General features: G+C 49.3%; 1 protein-coding gene across 1 annotated transcript in view; it reads left to right on the top strand.

The window, feature by feature from the left end:
* Window positions 1–3,113: 3,113 nt before the first annotated feature.
* Window positions 3,114–23,842, top strand: part of SLC35F3 (solute carrier family 35 member F3) — a gene marked incomplete at both ends in the record, with an annotated part of 186,293 nt that continues 165,564 nt past the window's right edge. Inside the window, 2 exons of the mRNA XM_080717127.1 lie at window positions 3,114–3,166; window positions 3,426–3,655. Of these exons, the coding sequence (XP_080573253.1) occupies window positions 3,114–3,166; window positions 3,426–3,655 (283 nt within the window). The remainder of the gene's footprint in view (window positions 3,167–3,425; window positions 3,656–23,842) is intronic.

The following is a 23,842-nucleotide window of genomic DNA, read 5'->3' as shown; positions in this document are numbered from 1 at the left end:
AAGACCACATGTGTCTGTTCATCTGAGAAGGTTAATTTCTTGATTTCTTCAGAGCCTTTAAGTCCTATACCTTACTCTTTGGAGTCTAGAAGCCCAAAACCATGAGAGGAAATTAGAAGTCTCTCCCAAAAGCCTCCAAGTATCTAGACTGTATCCGCGTCTTCTCCTAGTTGGATTCTCTCTCGAACTCACTTTGTCCAACACATGTCCACACAGAGGGGGTGCTCCGAGACACCCTTTCATACATATAGTGTTACCTTTGCAATGGTCACACTAAACTTGCAAGCCGGTCTGGCCAAGTGTGTACAGGGTCTGCGAAAGGCCCCCTTTCCTAGCAACAGCATGCAGCATTAGAAAGCTATTCCACACTCCATAATATGGGTTAATACGTGAAGAAGATTCACTTAGCCATTGGATGCTAGAGGACCTGGAAAAGGGATGGCAGAGCCCGATTAAAGGAGGTGAGCATTCGGCAGACAAGGTAATCACGTGGGCGTCCACCCTCACTCTCTCTAACCCCCAGAAGCCCACTGGGCCCAGCTCACAGCATCTGTACTCTCTGAACCCCCAAACTAGGACATATTTCCTGACAACAGGAGCATCCTTTTTTGAGAACAATGGAACAGGGCGCTTGAATTGGGGGCTGGCTCAAAACCCAGAACAATGGAACAGGGCGCTTGAATTGAGGGCTGGCTCAAAACCCAGAACACCCGGCTGCTCTACATCCTGTCCCGCTTGAAAAATGGGAGCTTGAAGAAAGGCTGAAGCAAGAGCCCCAGAAGACATAAGCCGGGAGGAAAGAAGTCTCTCCCTGTCACTCCATGATGGAGAATCTACTGTCAACCTAGAAATCAGAACAGGAAGTCTAAGGAAACTCTGCAAAACTGCCTGCAGTTTATTCTTCTCATTTCTTATTGTCTAGCTGCAGTTTCCTTCCTTCCTTCCTTTCCTTTGTTTCTTCCTTCTTTCTTCATTTCTTGATACTGGAGTTTGAACCCAGATTAGATGTAGAAGCTAAGATACACACTCAGCCCTGTTTGTTTTTTATATTGAAACAGGGTTTCACTAGGTTTCTGGGAGTCTTGCTACATTGCTGAGGCTGTCCTTGAACCTGCAATCCTCCCGTCTCAGCCTCCTAAGTACTGGGATTACAGGCATGTGCTACCACGCCTGGGAGAATGATACTAACAATACTCTATATCTGCGCTTATTTATTTGAGCAGAACCCAAACAGGCATCATGTTAGATATGAGTGTCTTGGTGGAAGAAAGCAAGCTCTTCCTCATAAGTTTGAACTCAGTGAAGGAGGTGGGATGGACATTGGTTAAATAACACATATTAAGGCCCCGATGAGGGGTGCAGAGCCCCCACTGCGGATTAGAGGGTTGTATAGAACTGACCTGATCCATTCTGGCGAGAATCAAGAAAGGCTTCCTGGAAGTTCAGGAAAGCCAAGCAGAAGATCCACAGGGGGAGAGCAGAGACGACTAGGCTCTTGTCGACTGGGCCTTCTCTTCCTGCACTATGCTGAGAGGGGACATAATTGCACCCCCTTATTTTAGCAGGAAATCTTCTCAACACTAAGGATGCTGCTGGTTGCGACAGGTGCGATCTTAAGCCTTTTAAATGCTCCTTATCAAGTTGGGGGAGTTCCCCTCCATTCCTAGTTTTCTGGGGAGCATCATATATTAATTATATATATGAAAAAAGTAATGCATAAAGTGAGTATTCAACTCAATCCTGGCTGTGAGAAAAAAATGTATTTTTGCCTTGGGGAAAAAAAGACCGAAAGGGAGTGCATTTACAATTCAAAGTAGTCACCTTCAGCCTGACAATTGGTATTTTTTCACATATTTCTGTATTTTCCAAACGTGTCCCTATGGAAAATAATGGATGGAAATTGATTCAAAAATCTAGAGAGAAGGTCTGATGGAAAGGGGCAAACCCCGAAGGCTAAATAAAATGGGGGTCTTTGTTGTAATCCCAGTACTTGGAAGGCTGAGACAGGAGGACCACAGGTTTGCAGCCAGCCTCTGCAACTGCGAGACTCTATCTCCAAATAAAAATAAATAAATAAAATAGGGCTGTGAGTGTAGCTCAGAGGCAGACGCCCCTGGGTCCCCAGCAGCAAAGTGGGGCGGCTGGGATCTACGCAGAGAGAACCTGGTCAGTGACTGTCTGGTCCTTCAATAGTCTGCGCTCTGTAAGGCCAGGCCTGAGCGGCATGATAAACCTTCGCACTCCGCGCAACGGATTTGCTTAGGAAATGCCACTAATTTATTCGGCATGCTCAGCAGGTGTGTTTCTTTCCGTGTAGTTTTGCTCATGATGGGTGGGTGGAGACAGACTGGGGGGGGGGAGAAAGGAGAGAGGGGGGGAAGGTGGAGAGAAAGAGGAGAGAAACAAGAGAGGTGGAGAGAGAGAAGGAGGGGAGGGAGGGAGAGAGAGGAGAAAGAGAGAGAGGAGAGGGAGAGGTGGAGAGAGAGAGAAAGAAGAGAAGAGAAGAGAAAGGGAGAGGGAGAGGGAGAGGAGAGAAAGGAGAGAGAGGAGAGAGAAGAGAAAGGAGAGGGAGAGGAGAGAGAGGAGAGGGAGAGGAGAGGAGAGAGGAGAGGAGAGGGAGAGAGAGAGAGAGAGAGAGAGAGAGAGAGAGAGAGAGAGAGAGAGGAGAGAGGAGAGAGGAGAGAGGAGAGAGGAGAGAGGAGAGAGGAGAGAGGAGAGAGGAGAGAGGAGAGAGGAGAGAGGAGAGAGGAGAGAGGAGAGAGGAGAGAGGAGAGAGGAGAGAGAGAGGAGAGGGAGAGGGAGGAGAGCTCGTAAGTCCAGCCTGGAGCGGCGGCCGGGCCTCCCCAGGGCGGGGGCCCCCTGGGTGGCGGCGGGCGGAGCCTGGCGGGCGCGGGCGGCTCGGCGGGGCCCCGGGTGCGGCGCAGCGCCCCCGCCTGGCTCCCGAGCCGGCCCCCCGGCGCCCGCCGCCCGGGTGCGGGCCGAGGGGAGGCGCTCTGCGGCCGGGCGGCCGGGGTCTGGCGGGCGGGGGCGCGGGGACCCGCCCCGCCGTGCGCGGTGCCGAGCTCGCCCGCGGCCGCTCCGCCTGGAGTCCGGGCCGCAGTCCGCAGCTGCCCATGGGGATCCGCGAGTTCCCCGGCGGCGCGCCCGGGGGCAAGAGCATCGCCATGTGAGTGGCCGGGCGCGGGGCGCGGGCGCAGGGCGGCGGGCCGCTCGGGAAGTTTGGGCGCCCTCCGCCTCGGCGCTGGGCTCCGCGCACACCCTGCCCGGGGCGCCCGGAGCCGGGCGCGGGCGCCGGGAGGGCCGACCCGACGCCCGGGCGGCCGGGGGGCGCGCAGCGCGGCCGCGCGGCTCACCGGGACCCCCGCCCTCTCTCCTCTCCCCCCGCCCCGGCCGCCCACCTGCGGGGCGCGCGCGCCCGGGCGCAGTGGCATGAGGAGGTCACCGGACGTCAGCCCCCGGAGACTGTCGGACATCAGCCCCCAGCTGCGGCAGCTCAAGTACCTGGTGGTGGACGAGGCCATCAAGGAGGACCTGAAATGGTCGCGCTCGGTGGAGGACCTCACCAGCGGGCCGGCGGGGCTCACGTCCATCGAGGAGCGCATCCTGCGCATCACCGGCTACTATGGCTACCAGCCCTGGGCAGCGAGCTACAAAAGTAAGCACCCCGCGTCATTTCCGTGCCCGCGGGCCGGCCGGCCCCTGCCGCGGCCGCCGCGGTCCCGGGGGCGCGCGCTGCGCCCGCAACTTTGGGGCGGAGGCCTCGGAGACGGAGCTCCCGCACCTCCGGGGCGCCCGACCCGTTACCAGGGCTCTTGTGGCCCCCCTGCGCCGCTTCGTCCCGCTATACCCCGGTTCTCTTCTCTGGAAATGTCTCGATGCGGGAAGCACCCCTCTGGCGGCAAAGGGCGGGAACCGCAGCATCAGGACCTCGGTGATCCTTGGGTACAGGTGTCCTGGGCCCTGGAGGGGCTCTCTGGAGGAGCACAGACTCAGGCAGCCCGGGTTTGTCCTCTGCTTCGTCTTCCTAGGCCCCGGTGATGGAGGGCAATTCGGTTATTCAGATCTCCATCCCTCCCTTGGCCGCAGGACTTCAAGGGTCCTCCGGGGGGAGGTTCCATATGGAACCTTCTAGACATTGGCTCAGGTGCATGCAAATGAGCGCTTGGTGCCAGGTGGAGCGGCTGAAAGTTTCTGCTGCTTCCATGAGCAGCAGCCGGCGGCAGCCGTGGCAAGGCAGACATGCCTCTGCGGCCAGGACTGGTTTGGTGGACCCTTCTCTGACTCCCTTTGGAAGAGAGAGGTTGGTTACAACTAACTCCAGATGCTGAAAAGTGTGATTGTCATTAGCTGGTCTCCTCCTCCCGGTTGGACTGTGCAAAAGGAGATCTGGTTCACCACCTCGGAGGTCTAAGAGATGGGCGCTGGCTCATTCTCAGAGACTACAGTATCTCGGTAGCAGCTTGTGCTTTGGAAATTTTGTTTGTTTGTTTGTTTTTCAATACTGAGAATGGAGCCCAGGAGCATTCTACCTCCAAGCAACACCCCCAGCCCTACTTTTTATTCTTTATTTTGAAACGGGGCCTCACTAAGTATCTGAGGCTGTTTGTGAACACGCCATCCTTCTGTCTCAGCCTCCCAAATGTTGTAATTACAAGTGTATGCCACCATGCCCAGCTCCCCAGCCCTACTTTTTATTCCTTGTTTTGAGACAGGGTCTCATTAAGTTTCAGAGGGCCCCACTAAGTAGCTGAAGCTGGCCACAAACCTACCATCCTCCTGTCTCAGCTTCCCAAGTACTGGGATTACAAGCAGGCATCACCATGCCCAGCTTGCTTTGGGGGGGTTCCTGGAAGCCCTTCTACCTCTGGCTACGCTCCCACAGGCTACACTCCCAGACCTATTTTTATACTTTTTTTTTTTTTTAATGTGGAGATAGGGTCTCTTAAGCCAGCGCGGCTGGCTTCGAACCTGGGTGATCCTCCTGTCTCTGCCTCCCAAGCACGGGGATTACAAGTGTGCGCCACTACGCCCGGCTGCTTTTGGAATAAAAAAAAATATATTTTATGGCTTGAAATTGCAACATACTCGATTGGTCCTTAGTTAAAAAAACAAGCTTTTGCAATTTAATCATATTCATCACTAAAATATGTCTATCTTTAGATTATTCCTAAAACCTTCAAATCTGAGCCAAAGGTCGGTAGCCTGCTGGCAGTGAGTTTATTAGTTTGACAGTATTTGGAGGAAGAAATATAGCATTTGAGTGTTTAGTTTCTATGTCCTTCCTGGTCTTTAAAGCACTGCGGTGGTTTTGTTTAACTTAAATCTTTAAGATGATCTAGGCCCCTTCCTGACTGCTGCTAGAATATTCCCTGATATACTGGCATTAGGTTGCAGAAAGAAGACAAGGGACCAAGCTGTCTTTGGGCTGAAAAACACCGAGCATAGGATCACAAGAATTCAAACCCACTGGAGACCATTTTTCTTATGGGTATGCGCAGGACACTCCGCTTATTTCTGCCCTTTGCATTTCTGTTAGAAAATACAGTTTTTTCTATTTCTTACTTCCACCTCTGATCTCCTCATCACTAATGACAATGACACCCGTTACATCTCCCTGGCATCATCTCTGTGGACCCTGAAGTCCTAAGAGTCCTGTTGGCACCTGGCTTCCTGTGCTCTGTGGCAATGATCGTGAAGGTTTGGGGGCTAGTGAGACACTCAAAGTGAGATCACTGATACAAACAGACTCTATGATTTAGACTAAGGAAAGATCACACAGAAAATGGGTGTGGGTCCTTTGAACCACCAGCCGTATTCCTACATACCCCCTCTCTGAGATGTCGCGGAAAGAATAAATACTAGCAGAAGCGGCTACGGCGGCTCTTGTGATCTGAGTAAGACCAGCACTCTGCTCTGTCTTCCGGTGAGGAGCCTTCTTTATTCCAAGGTGTTTCCTTGCTACAGAATGCTTCAGGTGACAACTGACATTTTGATGAATTAATTGAGTTTTAAGTTTAAATTTAGAGGAGCGAATGTTTTATTCATGGGGTAGAAGAGGTTTTAGGGCAGCAATTTTGTTGTTTTCCATTTCTACCCAACTTAAAAAAAAAAAAGAAATAATGACACAGAAAGCCCCATCCATCTGCTGGTATCAGTCTGGTTTCTTTGTGGCTTGATTATTGAACTTAACGGATTGGGAGAAGCGTTGATTATAAAGCACATATTCTCCTCACGGTTCTCCAGAGCAACTCAGGCAGGCCCCACGTCTCATCCTAACACGATGCCACCTGCCAGTCATCTTTCAAAGTGACTTGTCTGTGCCCTGGCTGTAGGAGCTGCCAAGAGTTACCAGAAGTTTCTAGATGATTCCAGAGGTATGGTGCTGCTGGCACAGCCACAGAAATCATTGGAGCGACCAAGATTTATCTGTGTCCTCTTCCTCTGTAGGGTTGGGACAGTGAAGATAAGCCAGGTAATTGTGGTCAGTGCAGACTTGATCGCTGCTCATGACTAGGAACCCCAGGAGTGAGGTCCACAAGTTTCACTCTGGTTGAGAGACGTTTTGTAAGGAATTAAAAAAAAAAATACCAAAGGTTCTGCGGCCTGCCAAAGATGGCTTGTGTGGGAGTTAAACTATAAACAAGGAGGGAAATAGGGCTGGGCTTTTCAGTGGCTCAAGTCTCAAGCTCCATGCTCCGGTTTCTGAAGTAAACCACCTGGCCATATTCTTGGGGGCTCCTTGAGACTCCAGCGCCAGGGCACCCAGAGCCCAGCGACCACCTGCCCACAGCAGCTGCTCAGTATTTGGCATGGGAGCAGATGAAAGCTGCGGGAACTCGTGGCCTCCAGGAGACAGGCATAACCGCTGGCCGTACCTCTGTAGTGACTTGTATCATTTAATTTTTTTATGCTGACGTCCTGTTATTTTGAAATTCCCTTGTTATTTCCGATGTGTTTCCTGAACCAGTGACTAAAACCAAAGTCTTTTCTTTTCGTGATGTCGGGGATCGACCCCAGGGGTCGATCTCCAAATTACACCTCGAACCTGATATTTTATTTGGAAACAGGGTGCTGCTAAATGGCTGAGAGCCTCACTAAGTTTCTGAGGCTGGCTTCAAAGCCGCGGTTCTCCCATCTCAGCCTCCCAAACACTGGGATTTTAGGCGTGTACTACCACGCCAGACTTAGGATAGAATTCTTGATGAAAAGCTTTGGTTTAGCCCATGATTTTCAACCCTCAGCACTACTGACACCCTCTACCAGGTCATTCTTTGCTGTGGGGACTGGCCTGTGCATTGCAGGGGGTTTAGCAATATCCCTGTTCTCTATTAGACGTCAGTAGCATGCCTCCTCCCCCCCAGTTAGGACAACCCAGAGTATCTTGACATTCCCAAAAGTCTGTTGGGAGGCTGCCATTGGTTGATACCCACTCATGTAGCTCGAACCCCAAATTTGCACCCCGAGTAACCTCTACTCTGCTGAGCAGTAGTGGTAGGCGAGCAGGCCCAGCTTCAGAACTCCTGACCTTCCCCTCCCCTCTGACTTCCCGGGCCACTCCTTGGGTTGCATGACGGGCCAGATTAGAAAGTTAACAGCCTTCTGACGACTCCCGCTAGCCTGCTGCTTCTGTGGCCAGAGCGGTTCCACCTCACCAGGTCTCTGTAAATCAGTGCGCTAGAATTCAGAACTATCTGCAGAGTTTCTCTTAAGAACCTCTTTTCCCTTCCTATCTTTGGCCAGAGCAGAGGAGAGTGGCTGGCTGATATGTCTTCTGAGCTTGCTTCTCTGCTGTGGATGCCCCGTGTGAGGGAGAGGGCTGTGGAGGGGAAGAGGAGGCCCAGGCAGGGCTGCTCCAGGCGTCTGGCACCGCAGGGAGCTGACGGCTCCTTTGCACAGGGAAGCTGAAGTGGTCCACCTCGGAGACCCAGCTCAGGCCCGTCTGCAGGACGGAGGGGCGCCGTCAGCCTGCCCTTTGTTTTCCTTTGCGCACTTAGCAAACCTATTTTGGAGACCTTGTCCTCTGCCAGAATACAGAGGCCAGCGATGGAAGCTCACTGTGCCAGTGTACCCGCCTCTAAAGCACCCTTGACGGGACCCTGGGCTAGCAACAAGGTAAAAGACGGTGAGAGGAAGGGCTGGCATCCCGCGGGGAAGCCTTGCTTCTCACAGGGTCTCCCTGCCGGGTAATTTCCAAACAGTGTACTCTCAACAGTACAATCACACTGTAGAGATGGCTTTGCGGGGTCCTGTTTACAGTGAGGCACCCCTGTATTTGGAGTAGATAGAACACCACGTGGTGCCCGTATGCTGAGATAGAAGGGATTGGTGTTTAGGATGCTGGTGGGATTAGTTGTAGGTCATTGGTACAGTGGAGGGGTGGGCTCGTCCCCCAGCGCCCCCCACCCGCAGCCCACTCCTGCCTGTCATCTGCAGTGCGAGCCTGGGTCAGCAGAATGCAGGTTGCTGAGCAAAAGCTCCCTTTCTGGGTGGAGACTTTGAGGTGAAGTTGAGAAAGTGCAGGGCGCTGCCGATCACACCTGGGACGCGGTCGCCGCAGGAGTCGGGCTTCTCCGGGCGCAAGGGTTTTGCAGAGGGCCCACGGCTGTGAGTGAGGGGTTTATGGGGAATGGATTCCTGCCTCTGTGTTACTTTGTTCTGATCCCCACGCCTCGGCTGCATGCGGTGGTGCCCGTGTGGCCGGAGCGGTGGCTCCCTGGTGGAACTCGGGGTGCGCGGCAGAAACAAGGCCAGCAGCTCAGAGGTGACCCGCGGCGACGCACCGAGGATTCCACTGCAAACCTTCCTTCTGGAAATGAGTCTGGCATTTGAAACCTGAGTTGGGAAACTTTGCCAGGAAGGAGTTGGAGGGTGGCGGAGGCTGCGGTGAGCTGTAGAAGACACTTTCTAATGTGTCAGCGCTGAAGTGTGGTTCCTGAGGATAAATACATGCCAGCGACTTAGTAAATGTTGTCTGAGTTTTGACAATTAAAATGCAGCCCTGTCACCTTCTAAGGAAACCCCGTGCCCCCCGCTCACTCAGAACCCGGCCATCTGGTTGCCAAGGGCATGGCCTCACCTCCAGGGATGCTGTGTCTCGCAGGCTCTCAAGCACAGGCAAGGGGTGTGTCACTGTCCTTCAGAAGTCTGGCCAGGGTCCCCTTAAACAGTGCCTAGTCTAAAACACTCCACCTGGGGGATGGGGGTCTTTTCCTCAAGCAGCTAGAAAAATTCAGGTTAGTAGCATTAAAAAATGAGTCTGTCTGCGTGTGAGCCGTGGACGCTGCTGAGCAGCTCCCGAGCCTTGTTGGGGGGTGACCGGGATTGCAGCGTGCGATGGAGGGGCACTCTTGAGTTCTTCAGTGTGACCAGGAGGAGCAGAGGAGTGGGAACACCAGGGAGCTGTGTTCTCGTCCACGTATGTCCCTTCATAGATGTGAGACAAGTTCCCCACCGCGAAGAGCCTCTGGTTTCTCATCTGTAGAACAGCGGGGAGGAAGAGGGGAAACTAGCCTGTGCCCTGTGGTCAGGAGAACGAAGACAAAAGACATCTTTGGAAGGTCCTGTTAGTTGACAGTGACCCCAGGTCCTGGGGCCAAGGCTGAAACAGCAAACGGGCACCACCTCTGTGCTGGGAACACAAATTAGACTCCTCCTCCGAGAGCCTCAACCAGTGTCTCCTTTTGGATTGAAGAATAGAAGCAGACCCGTGCAGCTGGGCGGGCGGTGCCTGTAGTTCCAGCTACGCGGGAGGCTGAGGCAGGAAGATCACTTGAGTTTGAAGCCAGCCTGGGTAACACGGCAAGATCCTGTCAACAAATATGCAAAACCCAGAGGTGGTGGACCGGTAGGGGGTGGTCTCTTGAGCAGAGATGCACAGAGGGGCTTCTTTGTCTCCCCATGGAAGCAGAGGCAGAGGAAGCCATTCTTCACAGAGAAGACCTTGGCTGGGATGCAGAACAAACAGAGACATCCCTGGCAATTTCCAGGACTGGGTGCTTTTCTCCTCCTGGATCGAGGTCACGCTGCAGCGCCTCCTTCAAGCCCCCAAGACAGCGTGGTCCAACGCAACAGCCCTTCTTCTTACATGAGCAGAAGCCATGTTTAATTCCGTGCTGCTGCTGCGGGTTCCTCTACGGTTAAGACTCCTGAGACATTTCCATTCAGGTCCGTGTAGGACAAAGCAATGATCTATGTGCTGAAAGATGCTTAAATGGAAGAAAGAAATCAGCCCCTGAGTGCTAGGATAATAAAGAAGGCCATGGGGCCCATCACTGGAGGGGTCCAGAAAGAGGTGGATTTAGTCAGACCAGCTGGGTCAAGGATATGCTTGTCTCATGCCCAGGAAAGAGCTAGATTTTTTTTTTTTTTTTTTTTTTTTTGTACTGGGGTTGACCCTAGGAGTGGGTGTTCTACCTTTGAGCTATACTGCCAGCCCTTTTTATTTATTGATTTATTTTTAAAACATGGTCTCACAAAGTTGGTGAGGGTCTTGCTAAGTTGCTGAGGCTGGCCTTAAACCTGTGATCCTCCTCTCTCAGCCTCTCAGGGACTGGGATTACAGGGGTGTGTCACTATACTTGCTTAGACTTTTTTTCTTCATGACATCATTTGGTTCATTATTTCAAACATGACATCTTTTGGCTCATTTTTTTTTAAACATGACATCTTTTGGTTCATTTTTTTAAACATAACATCTTTTGGACCATTTTCTTAAACATGGCATCTGTTGGTTGATTTCAGTGGTGAATGGGGAATGGGTTAAGAGAAGAAGCCAGTTTTATTTTATTACCTTATAACTGAGCCTAGAAAGGAAAGTTTGTGCCTAGGAACCCGATTGTTCTTTTGCTGGATGATGGTGGTGCGTTTTTGAACAATTGTGCCTCAATTGTGGGCAAAAATCTTTCTCGTATGCACCTTGAAGTAGGCTTAATTTATGACGCTTGAGATCATAGGAAACATATTTCTCCAGTCGGGAGGTTTGCAATGTCAAGGGCAGTGGGCCTTTTTGGGCGCCCAAGACACAGAGACTCAATGCAGCTCCTTCGAGCAGTTTTCTGATTCCGCCAAATGTTTTTCTGTGACATTCAAATTTTTCTCCTTGTCAATCTGCTATGCATCAGCTACTTTACTAGATCAGAATCTGCTAGGAAGTGATTTTTATCCTCTTTGCCATCCACTCGGAACGATGTTCTGCTTCCAACCATTTGAGTACATCCGCCAAGTTTATTCAGAAGGGTTGGAAGGAAAGTTATTCTTAATGCGTGTCGACTTTGTCTTCTTATTTTTGATTTTTGAAATGGAGCCAGCTCATTTTCAATGAATGTATAAGATGTCCTCTTTTTAAAAAGAAATACAGTCCTGATGGTAGGTACAAACAGTTGGGTCTTGTGCCTCATTCTGTTTGTGCTGTGCAAGTGTGGGAGTTCAATCGGTGTTTTTTCTGGCAGAGGTACATTGCATTGGCATGCAATACCTAGGAAGGACTGAAAGTCCCACCTTCTATGTTTTTCTTTTAAAATTAGACAAAAAAAGCCAGACTTGGTGGTGTATGCTTGTAATCTCAGTATATGGGAAGCTGGGACAGGAGGATCACAAGTTTGAGGATAGCCTCAGCAAGTAGTGAAACTCTCATCAAACCTCGTGAAACTTCGTTTCAAAAATAAGATAAAATAGGACTGGAAGTGCAGCTCAGAGGAAGAATGCTCCTGGGTTCAATCCCCAGTAACACACACACACACACACACACACACACACACACACACACACACACAAAGAGATAGTTAAGACAATGCCAAGCCAAGGGCTTATTTTGTTTACTAAATATGAAACCTAAAAATCTTGCATAGGTTTACCTGATTTTATGTACTAAGTGTGTTTCCAAAGTCACATGTAAATAAAATGTAAGTCTAATCCATTAGAATTTCTTTCTAACACCCCAGGAAGCGCAGTACTGTGGCCGTTCTGCCTATGACTGACATCGTGCCTGGCCATCCTCCTGAAATACCTGGTGGAGTTTCAGTGTAGTGGCCAGAAGGTAGGAGCAAGGAGACAAGGAGCCTCCGCCACCACCTTCTCAGTGAAGCAGCCTCCCCAGGCCAGGAGGGTTCCAGAAAACCAAGGCCTGGAATTCCAGACACTTCTCATGCCAGGGAAGGGGGCCATTTGTGAACAGATCAGGAGCAGATGAAGTAATGGAGCCTTCTGAGAATGCACATTCACTTATTCATGAATCCATCCATCCATCATCATTTATTCATTCAACCATCAAAAAGTCCGCCGCTTCTAAAGGGCAGTAAATATATTCACTGCCAAGGTGTACATACACTAAAAACATGGTGTAGCTGTGTGTCCTAAAAGACTCGGAGGCCAGGCAGAGGACCTGGGAACAGGAAGGGTTCCAAGAGGCTGTGTATATCACTTTCTGCGGGAGGCATTCTGAAGACAACCTGCGTAAACAAAGATAGGAGGTAAACAGACTAAGAGAGCCAGGAGAAGAGAGCCCATCGCCCCATGAGATAAGGATTCAAATTAAGGGTTGAAATTGTGCAAAAGTCATTGGTTCCCCAAGACCCAATTCTGACCAATCACAAAAGAGCAGATGGGTGGGCTACAAAAAGATATAAAAGGCCACCTCAAGAGCCTCTATGATGGGCTGGGGTGTGGCTCAGTGGTAGAGCACTTGCCTGGCATGCCTGAGGCTCTGGGTTCAATCCCAGCACCATGAGAACAAACACCAAGAACCTCTATGATTACTGTCTTTTAGGGACCCCCTCCTCCATGTAAGGAGAGCTGATTTTTGTCTTCTGTCTTTCCTTAATTTAAAATAGATTTCCACATGTGTATACCCTCCTCGAGTCCTTGGGTTTTATTTGTAGAAAGCCACTGGACAAAATCCCAATAGGGAGAGACCACCCATGTCATTTTGGTGTCCCAGATGGGACCACGAGGGAAGGGACCCATTGGAGAAAGAATGAGCACATGATGAGATGGGAGACCAGACATCCACATATCAAGCCATCCATCGAATTGGCCCCAATCCACACTTCTCTTGTCTTAGGTAAATCTCATAAGTACACTCCAGCTCTATTTGTGGTTTTTCTCTAACTAAATATATTGGAAGTAATTAGACCCAATATTGCTCAGCCATTAAACTAAACCTTATGCTATATAAATAATATGGCACCGTATTTTATCATAAGGACCATAATGGCTAGCCAGAATTCTTTTTCCTCTTCCTCTGGACACTTGAGCTCTGCTGCTACAATCAGAGTTCTAATTTGTTCATTTGATGTATCCCAGAACATTAATTTTTTTTCCCTTGAAATCATGCAACAACAAAGATTTTTTGACTGGGCTAATGAGATAAGCTACTAAAACGGCACATTTCTCCCCTAATGTTTTATGCCGCGGGCATTCTCTTTCTTTCCAGTGCCTGAGAAAGCTGGCTTGAGACGATCTTCTCTAACAAGGGGCCCGGCAGAAGCAACACGGACTAGAATTCAAAGGGTCAGGATGTGCTCTCAGCCCCACCTGCTCTCCCGCATGCTCTGTGTGTAATCTCTCTGGTTCCTATAGGAGAAACCCCCAAGTTCACAGAAGCAATCTGTCTAAGCTCTTGGGTGTTCAGCCTAAGAGCCATAGCGCCCACCAGTTCAGGTAGATGTGAAGAGAGTGGTATCTCTAAGGGAGTGTCTCATTAATAAAACCTAACCCAATGGGGCATGGTGGCACACACCTATAGTCCCGATCTAGACATATTTTTATTTTTTAATCTACAAAAAGTTAAACCACTGGGCATGGTGGTGCATACAAAAAGTTAAACCACTGGGCATGGTGGTGCCTATCTGTAATCTTAGTACTTAGGAAGCCAAGACAGAAATATTGGGTTTAACTTTTTGTAGTTATAAAATAAAAATATGTCTAGATTGAGGACCCTTTGCCTTACCTTTATAGGCATAGGCAAGCCTTAATTTGCATATCAGCCCATTTTTAAGAATTCCCTTGCTCCTGGTGCAGGCTGCGCATCGGTGCCTGGTCTTATGGACATGGCATCCTGTCTTCCTGTGTATTGTACATCTCTCCTGAGCATTCCCCTCTTGCTTATATGCTCTGTCCTTCCTCCTGGCTTCCAGGGGTCCACCTCTTAGATCAAAATGGGCGAGACTGTGGGAGCGCTCAGTGGTTTCCCTCTCCAGTCTCGTGCAGTGCCTCTGTTCTTATAGACTCAGTCGCTCTGTGATAGCAAAGCCTGCCACTCAGCCCTTAATCTCTGCCTCCTTTCACCTGGCAGTTTACATTTGCACCAAATCCCTCTCCCACTTCAAAAGGAGACACTGCTCCAAGTCTCATAGAAAGCAAAAAGACAGAAAAGGCTTTGTGTTGAATTGGGATGCTGCTCTGGTGAGGAAGAGCCTCACAGTAGAATGAGAGATCGAGGGCACTTTCGGAAGTGACATCTTTGCTAAAAGCTCTACCCAGGGTAGAGAAAGTAGCAGGATGCAAACTTAATGGTTGAAGAATGTTTAGGATATCAACGCTTGAAATTCAAGATGTAACCTTTTTGGTTTTTTCATAAACCTTCTTGGTTAGGGAAAAAATTGTTCAGTGCTGGCTCTCTGTAGATTTCTGCCCCTGCAGAAACCAATAAAGATAATCTGGTCCAGCTGGTAGTCTTGGAGCAAACCCCTGTGAGCTTGTCCAGGGATCCCACCCTGAGTACTCTGGGCCTTTCCTGTGTCTCTGGAGGTTCTGACTGGACTACCTCCGGATGGGCCGCCCGGTCTTAACCCGCCTGGGATCCCACGGTTGCTCTCGCAGTCATCTGCCGAGTAATGCAACAGGGTTACCTTGCTGTCCTGTGGGCCGGGTCTCTGGGTAACACAGCTGCGGGTGCCGGCTTCTGGTGAGCACATGGGCTTTGGGATCTTTTTCTCTGTCCCTGAAGTGTGGTGCTGGTCGCTTAAGATGTTGGAGCGCTGCCGCCACTTTCTACACTTCAAGTTCTTGGATTACTTTTGGGAATTTCCTGGGGCTGCGGAGCTGGAGCCGGCAGTCATGGTTTGGGCAAGTGGCTTGAGATCATGCTGGCTGCCATACCAGGTTAGTCCACTACACAATTCTTTAAAAAGTATCTCAAATTTTAGTGGCCTGTTTCGCTCAGGGCTGTTCTGGATCTCTGGAGGGCATGGTGAGCGTGGCCGCCACTGCTGGAAGTTGTAGCTGGTGTTTACACAGGAGAAACTGATGATTTACAACTCCAGTGATCTGCAGCTGCTTTCTTCAGGTCCTTGGTTGGGTTGTTTGTTTGTTTGTTTGTTTTGTTTGTTTGTCTGTCTCTGGAGTCAGGTGCAGTGAGGCAAGATGGTACCGGTGTGGTGCCCATGGCTGTGAGGTGGGTGGGTTGCTTTTCTGGTGTTGTTGAGCACCATTCTGGATCTCTGGAGGGTGTGGTGAGTTCAGCCGCCATTGCTAGAAGTTGTAGCCGGTGTTTGCGCAGGAGGAACTGATGACTTAAAATTCGGATGATGTGCAGCTGCTTACTTCAGGTCCTTGTTTGTCCCTGGAGCCGGGTGCAGTAAGGTAAGATGGCTTTGCTGTAGTGCCCACGCCCACAAGGTGGGCAGGTTTCTTTTATGGTGTTGTTAAGCGCTGCTCTGGATCTCTGGAGGTGTGGTGAGCTTGGCCGCCACTGCTAGAAGTTGTAGCCAGTGTTTGCGCAGGAGGAACTGATGGCTTACAGTTCTGATGATCTGCACCTGCTTATTCAGGTCCTTGGTTGTTTTCCATAGTTCATCTCTGGAGTCAGATGCAGTGAGGCAAGATGGACCACTGCGGTGCCCGCAGCCACTAGGCGGGTGGCTTCTTTTCTGCTCTCTGATTGCCTTGTACTTATCGTGTGATTTTTCTAGTTATGGTATTTTCTGGCTTTGTAGAACTCTGTTTTTAAGACAACGGAGATCAGGTGTCAGCAGGACCGCTACGTACTGTTTCCCTCGGTCACCATCTTCCTGGAAGTCCTGCTTCTGTTTCTCGTAGGCAGTGGGCACTATCAGGGGAATGAACTGTTCTCACAACCTTCTATGGTGGTAACTTAGGTGCGAGTCCCTGTGAGTGTGCCTGTCTCTTGCTTTGTAACTATGGTATTTTCTGCTACTCTGTGATGCTACTGCAGTGTTGTTATTCTTTGCTGCACACTGAGACCCTTTTTCTAGAAACCCATTCCACCTGAGCCGATGTGATCATGCACTGTAACTTTGTCACGAGAATGAGCGTATAGCTTTATAATTTCATAATAAAATTTGCTGGAGAGAAGCAAAGGGTGTGTCTTCAAAGCTACTACTTAACACCTGTCATTAGCTAATCACTTATTTACTGTGAATTCTTCCAATTGGACCAGTGGCAGTTGAGAAAGCTCCAGAAAAGCAGGGTCTGGTTGCTGCTCACACTGGACGCCTGGGACAGAGGCTGACCCATAGTCTGTGCCCCGAAGCACATTGCAGAATCAATTAAACACTTGATGAGTTAAAATTTTATGAGACTTTTAAAACCAATGAAACAACATAAACACCCACATAATTGTAACAACCCTGCTGTGGCCACGTTGAGGTTCTGCCCAGGTGATACTGCTCTCTTCTTGGGCACAATAGTTATAGAATCCCTTGATAAAGTATTTTCAGTAAATACCTGTCACCCCAGTACTGGGGAGGCTGAGGCAGGAAGATTGCAAGTTTGAGGCCAGCCTTGGCAACTTAGGTCCTCAGCAACTTAGAGAGAGCCTGTTTTAAAATGAAGTAGGGTTGAGAGTGTAGCTCAGAGGCCAAATGCCTTTGGATTCAATTCCTAGTACCACAAAAAGAAGAAAATATTCCTTTAAGGGAGTTGGACATGGTGGCCTGTGCCTGCAGTCTGAGTACTTGGAAGGCTGAGACGAGAGGATGGCTAGTTTGAGCCCAGTCTCAGCAATTTAGCAAGGCCTTCAACAACTTAATGAGACAGTTTTAAAATTAAAAAATGAAATAAAATAGAACTGGGAGTGTAGATCAGAGGTAGAATATCCCTGGGTTTCTCTCTCTCTCTCTCTCTCTCTCTCTCTCTCTCTCTCTCTCTCTCTCTCTCTCTCTCTCACACACACACACACACACACACGCATATGCACACACACATACATATACACATTCTTTAAAGAAATTTTCTTTAAAAATTGCACTCAAATAAGGCTTTTCTTTTAATTATATTAGAGGAATACAGTCACTGGACTCTGAGGCTCGCTTCATGAAGATATAGTTGACATAAAAAGCCCACACAAGTTGAATGTCAGCGGTGAGTTTGGACAGATATGCCCACCTGTGTGGCCCTCCCCTCAGTCAAAGAATGGGCTGCCCATCTCCTGGACAGTTTCTCCTGGTGCAGTCTCGGGTTCTGTTTGCTTGTTTTGTGGATAAAGCTTTAACGTGAGGTCTGCCCTCTTTTTTTGTGTGCGTGGTATTGGAGATTGAACCCAGGAGCATTCTACCTCCAAGCTACACCACCAGCCCTATTTTTCATTCTTTATTGTGGAACAGGGTCTCACTAAGTTGCAGAGGGCCTCACTAAGTCTGCCCTCTCTTTTAGAAGCGCGGAAGCAGCGTCATTGACGGTAGGCACCGTGAGGCTAAACGCAGCTCAGGGCTGGTTCATCCGTGTGGCTGGAACCTGGTACCTGCTAGTAACACTCCCGCCTGTCCTCCCGCTCCGCCCGGCAGCCACGCCAGCTCTACTGTGAGGCTCTTCTCGCTTCCTGCAGGGAATCCCGCAGTAACTGTCCTTCCGTGACCCCTCTCTTGATGGATTGTAAATGTCCTCCAGGTCCGGCTGTCTCAAGTGGCTGCATTTCCTGCTCTTCACAGCAGCCAAAAAAACAGAGACAGCCCGGTGTCTACTGACAAGGGAACAGAGACTTTGTTTTAGAACCCAGACATCACCCTGCAGTGATTCTAGTGGAAAAAATGGGTGTTTGCAATAAATCATGCTCTCATTAAATGCTGAAGACAAACCTTTCCTGTAAAACAAAAATGACTATTTACCTTGTTTGTTTTAAAAAGTGATTTAAAGAGTTGTCCGTAGGTCTCCACCAATGATCGGTCATCCAGGGGAAACTTGGCAATTTTCTCAAGAGAAAGTGGTGGTAGAATCTTGCCATTAGTTATTCCCCAAAATTGAAAAGTAATATTCCACACAATTCTCCCATAGTTCTATTAAATTCTTAATTATTTTTTAAGCTCCACTAGCCAATAAACAAATCATGTTTCATTAACTATATGCACGTAGACCTGGCCAGTGTATTTATGCATCTTTTTCGAGTTCTTCAAAGTTTGTTTTTCTCGTTGTTTCTACTGTGCAATATTATGTCCCTAATCTAAAAAAGTGAATGACTGACAAGGTCCAGTTCATCTAAGGGTTAGAAATAATGATACAAGAGTTACCTGAATATTATAGTTCAGGATAACTTCTTAAATTTCCAGAATGTCCAGCGTTCCATTGCAGAAATAGAATAAATCTATATTTACATTTATTATTTATACACTGGAACTCTATCTATATGTGTGTGGGTTGGTCGCATATACCTGTTAAGATGAAAAGTTTAAATAATGGAACGAGAGAAAAAAGAGTAAAAAGATGAGCCTCGATGAGAGGTAAAATGTTGAGCTTTTTTGGTAATAATCTCTTTTTCTCCAGGTACAAATATCTTGTGAAACTTCACCAAGTATCAAGGGTTATGCTTTTTAATTCAGCTCCAATTTTCATTTCTCTCCTTTTATTTTTCTCCAGTGCTTCCTCCAGAGTCTCTTTGCAAGCTTCCTGAGCTGATTACTTGTTTCTAAATGTGCTCTGAACCTCTTTCTAGACATGATTGCTTTCACAGATGTATGTAAGGCCCCAGCACGGGTGTGAGCTCACTGCAAGTTCTGACGCAGAGTGCCGTCCTGGGATCTGACTCTTGACAGTTCCCAGTGCACTGCGGCTCCAGTTTTCAGTTTACGTCTCTGTCCAGGCCTCTGCATGGAGCTGGAGGTGGACACCTTGCGCCCCTTTCTGCCTCGGTGCAGTGGAGGAGCTCCAGGTCGTCTGGATTGATTGTCTTTTCCTCTGTGGTCTGGGCGAGGCATCAAGCGTTAAGTTGGTCTCACTTTCTTTTCCTAAAGACTTTGTGCCTGTTTTACTGTCTTCTAGCACTGAACGTTGCTGCTGAGAAGTCTGTGACCAGCCTGAGTTTATTCCTGTGTTCAGAATCTCCAAAGAACTGTGTGTGTGTGTGTGTGTGTGTGTGTGTGTGTGTGTGTGTGAGAGAGAGAGAGAGAGAGAGAGAGAGAGAGAGAGAGAGAGAGAGAAAGAGAGAGAGGGGCAGGAGATTGAACTCAGGAGTATTCTACCTTTGGGCTACACACCCAGCTCTATTTTTATTTTTATTATTTATTTATTGTTTATTTATTGTTTATTATTTTGCAGTACTGGGGATTGAACCCAGGGGCATTCTACTTCTGAGCCACAACTCCTGCCCTGTTTTTTGTCCTTCATTTTGAAGCAGGCTCTCACTAAGTTACTGAACGTCTCCCTACGTGCTGAGGCTGCCCTCGAACCTGCAATCCTCCTGTCTCAGCCGCCCATGTACTGGGATTACAGGTGTGTGCCGCCGTGCCTGGCCAACCCAAAGAGCGTTTTTCTTTTTAGTCTTTCTCCTTGAACTGCAGTGGTTGCACCAGGATGTCCGAGTTGACTCTTCTGTGTCGGTCTCTCCTGGGCTGTGCCGTAAGCTTTCGGCGCGTAGACATGAGGCTCCTTTTAAATGGACTTGAATTATTTACTGTGCCCGCTCCTGCCGGCACCCTCTGGGAGTGCAGCGCGGATGACCCTCTTCCTGCCATCTCCACGCTCTCATTTGGCCTCATCCTCGTCACTTCTTCCCGTATTTTCTTTCCATTTTGTTTGATTTTTTTCTTTTTCTTTTTTTTTTAACCACTGTTACCCATGCTTTCAGTAATAATGATTTCTTATTTCTCCTGATGTATCTTACAGCTTTATTTCTGTAATTCAGTAGTTTTTTTTTTTTCCCCTTCTGCTTCTTAAAAGCTCAGAGATGGGACTTTTCCAGGGAGGCCCTTATCATGTTGGGGTCTGTCTTTCCTCTCTTTCTTTCTTTCTTTCTTTTTTTTTTTTTTTTTTTTTGTAGTACTGGGGATGAAACCCAGGGGCATTCTACCTCTGGGCTACACTCCCAGCCCTATTGTTTAGTCTTTTTTTTATTTTTGGATTCCCTGGGTTGTGAAGGCCTCACTAATTAGCTGAGGCTGTCCGTGAACTGCGACCCTCCGGTCTCCGCCTCCCAAATGCTGGGATTACAAGCGTGCGCCCCCATGCCCAGCCTGTTGGGGTGTTTTAAATGCATGGGAAACGCTCGTGATGCCCACCCGCTCGCTGGGACGCTCCCCTGTGACTCCTCGTCCTGACACCTTATTCTGCCCCATCTTCTTCCCGCTCCTGAGATTAGTGAGAACAGGGTTGAGCTGGGGGCTGTGCCCGGGACAGGTGGAAAGCCCTAAGCACCCAGGGCTTCCTGTTGAATGCACTTAGTTTTTATTTCTTTCTATCTAATGGGGCAAAGCTGGGTGGATTTGACAGGGAAAGTCTCTCTTCCACCTCTGCCAGGGGATATGTGGCTTCTGGCATGGGGACTCCTTTCTGAGTGCTCCCACCAATTTTGCAGACTCCTTCTGAAGTGCTCCCCATCCATTGTGCAGATTCCTTTCTGAGTTCTATCCAATTACTGTGTGGACTCCTTTCTGGGTGCTCCCCAATCACTGTACAGACACCTCCCTGAGTGCTCCCAGTCCATTGTGCAGACTCCTTCCTGGTGCTCCCCACCCTCCTGCCTCCTTCCTTCCTGCTGTCACAGCAGATCCCTGTCTGCTGCGCTGCCCCATGGTAGGGGACAGAGCACTGGGGTGTGCAGCTCGAGACTCGCTCTTTACCTGAGAAGTGCTCCCGGAGCCTCTGTGAGCTGTCCACCTCCTTCCCATGATGCCCCGTTCATCGTGGTAGAACTGGGTGGACTTTCTCCTCATTCTGGGAACTGGGGATTTTAATACTTAGCTTCGCCCCAAATCAAGCTTTCCCTTCATTCTTTGTGTCGCTTTTGGCTGCCTTCCAAGAAGATAAGGGAGAGGAATATTGACTTTCTGCCACCCTCTTTGAAATCACGGTCCTCCCACATGGAAGGCTGTGACTTCCAGCACTGGAGTCGTTAAAAGGCTTTGAACAATGGAGCACCATGAAGAGAGAGCAGGAGGATTAAGGCCGTGGTCATATTGTGAAGGGTGAGCTCAGAAAGAAGAAGAGGTTGGAGCCCCGGAGTGAAGCTGACCAGGTGTGAAGACAGTGGTCCACAGGGGCCGGGCATCTGCTAACGATGCTAGGACTGCCCAGGCAAAAGAGATGTGGGCAACTTCCAGAAGGAGACACCAGTAATACGTGTAGGCACATTGGCTTTGATGGGGGACGAGGAATGAAGAGTAACTTCAATTTTAGACCTAGGTGAGGCATAGAATAAATAAAGAAAGAGCAGTGCTGAACGATAGCTGGGGTTCTTGACGGCTTGACGCTTCTGATGAAGGGCAAGCCTTTGCCCTCTCGTGGGAACTGGAAAGGCAGCGCCAAAGCTGCCCTTGTGCGCCTGGAAATGACAGGCTGGAGGGGCGCTGGCAAGGTGCGCAGGGATCCTTCAAGTCACACCCCGGAGGGGCGTCGCAGGGCCCAGGCATCCACCACAGCCCCGCTGTCCGCCGCCCTCGGGAGCGGCCATCACCGTTGCTGGGCCGACACAGCTGTCTAGTGCAGCTCACCCTGTGGGAGTGGCGAGGCCCACCTGTGCAGGACAGCAGTGGGGCCTGTGGCTTCACAGGGTAGAACCGGGAGAGAGCGACCAGAGGCCCAGGACCCTTTAGGAGAATGATGCAGGACGGGAGAAAAAAGAAGGCTCGGTAGAAAGAAAAAGGGACAAGTTGGAGAGATAGAGGAAGGGTTGGGAAGTTCCGAAATCCGAAAGAAATCTTTAAAAATGCAAACAGAGCCGGGCATGATGGGATTACAGGATTGCATGCCTGGAATCCCAGTCCTGGGGGCTGAGAGGAGGATCGCAGGGCAAGGATGTCCTCAGCAAGTGGTGAGACTCTTATCAACCTAGCGAGACCCTGTTTCAAAATAAAAATGAACAGGACTGAGGGGGTATCTTGGAGGTATAATAACCCTGGGTTCAATCCCCAGCAGCGCACGCACATACACACACATGTGCAAACAGAGCCAGGTGTGGTGGCACACACTGGTAAACCCAGTACTTGGGAGGCTGAGGCAGAGTGTCCTCGCAGGGCGGAACATGCTCCTGCAGGTCAGCCAAGTGCCATGCATGCCGACTCTGAACGTTAGGATCTTGGGCAGGAGAGAGGGAGTCTTTTTTTTTTTTTGGTGGTACTGGGGGTGGAACCCAGAGGCTTTCTACCTCCGGGCTATACTCCCAGACCTTTTTAAAAATATTTTATTTGGAAACAGGGTCTCACTAAGTTGCTGAAAGCCTCACTAAGTAGCTGAGGCTGGCTTCGAACCCGTGTGATCCTCCTGTCTCAGCCTCCCAAGCGTGGGGATTACAAGCGTGGCCACCACGCCCGGCCAGAGAGGGAGTTTTGGTGCAAGAGTTCAGGATGTGCTGAGAGCGATGGTACTTGCAGACGTCTTTAGAATTGAAAAACACAAACGAATATTGTTACACCATTGATATTGATTTTGTTTTCTTTTCCTTCTTTTTTTGATGTGTGTGTGTGTGTGTGTGTGTGTGTGTGTGTTACTGGGGATTGAATTCGAGGATGTTCTACTTCCAAGCCACACCTCTAGCCCTTATATTTTGTTATTTGAAACAAGGTCTCACTCGGTTGCTTAGTCTTCCTATATGGCTGAGGCTGTCCTTAAATCTTCAGTCCTCCTTTATCAGCCTCCCAAGTACCCGTACCAAATCTACCAAATGCTAGCTGTACCATGGAACTTAAATCTGATGTTATCTTGTAAGCCTTAGAGGAAAGAGTACGTTAAAGATTGGGTCCCGGTTACAAAATATAAAGGAAGCAACCTATAAGCAAAGAACCGTCGACTTTGCTCAAGTTTGAACTGACCTTTGAATGCTAAGCAAACCCTTGAGCTCTGCCCCAACCTTAGCCGTTTTTCCATGATAGAAAATAGAAAACTATTTCCAACGACGTTGTTTATATTATGTTTTTTTTTTCCTTTTGTGCTGCGGATATAATCAGGTACCTCAGAAAAGAACAAAAATAATGAAAAAGTCCATGGTTCAAGGAGAATGATTAACTTTCCATCCTGTCCTCCCCAGAGGCTGGAGTGAAGGAACACCGAGTAGGTTTTAATGATGTTTGCGTGTGGCGAACGCGGAAGCTCGTGCTAGTTTTCTAAGCCCTCGGCTTCTTCCCGGGTAGGAGGTAGAGTCAGTTGTCTTGCATGAAAGTTACTGATCGCCGATGTGGGCATTTTGTCAGAGCAGGCAGCTTGATCTTATCTTCCATTCCAGGAATGACTAGTTTGACAACCAGATATTTCAAAATACTTAACGACGGTTTGCCCTTAACCGCTGCTGCTACAGAAAAGAGAAAAAGCAATAAGTATGCATGATGGAAATCTCTCCCCAGTGACCTTTGCATTTTCTCCAGGCCTGGGGAAAACATTTCAGTGTGGAGAGGGCCTGCGGGGGATGGGGGCAGGGGCGGGACAACTGCAAGCTAGGATCTGGCCCCTGTGAGCATCTACCAGG

Source organism: Muscardinus avellanarius (genome assembly GCF_963383645.1).
Source record: "Muscardinus avellanarius genome assembly, chromosome: 20".
Classification (NCBI taxonomy): Eukaryota; Metazoa; Chordata; class Mammalia; order Rodentia; family Gliridae; genus Muscardinus; species Muscardinus avellanarius.
This window is presented reverse-complemented; position numbering and strand designations above follow the sequence as displayed.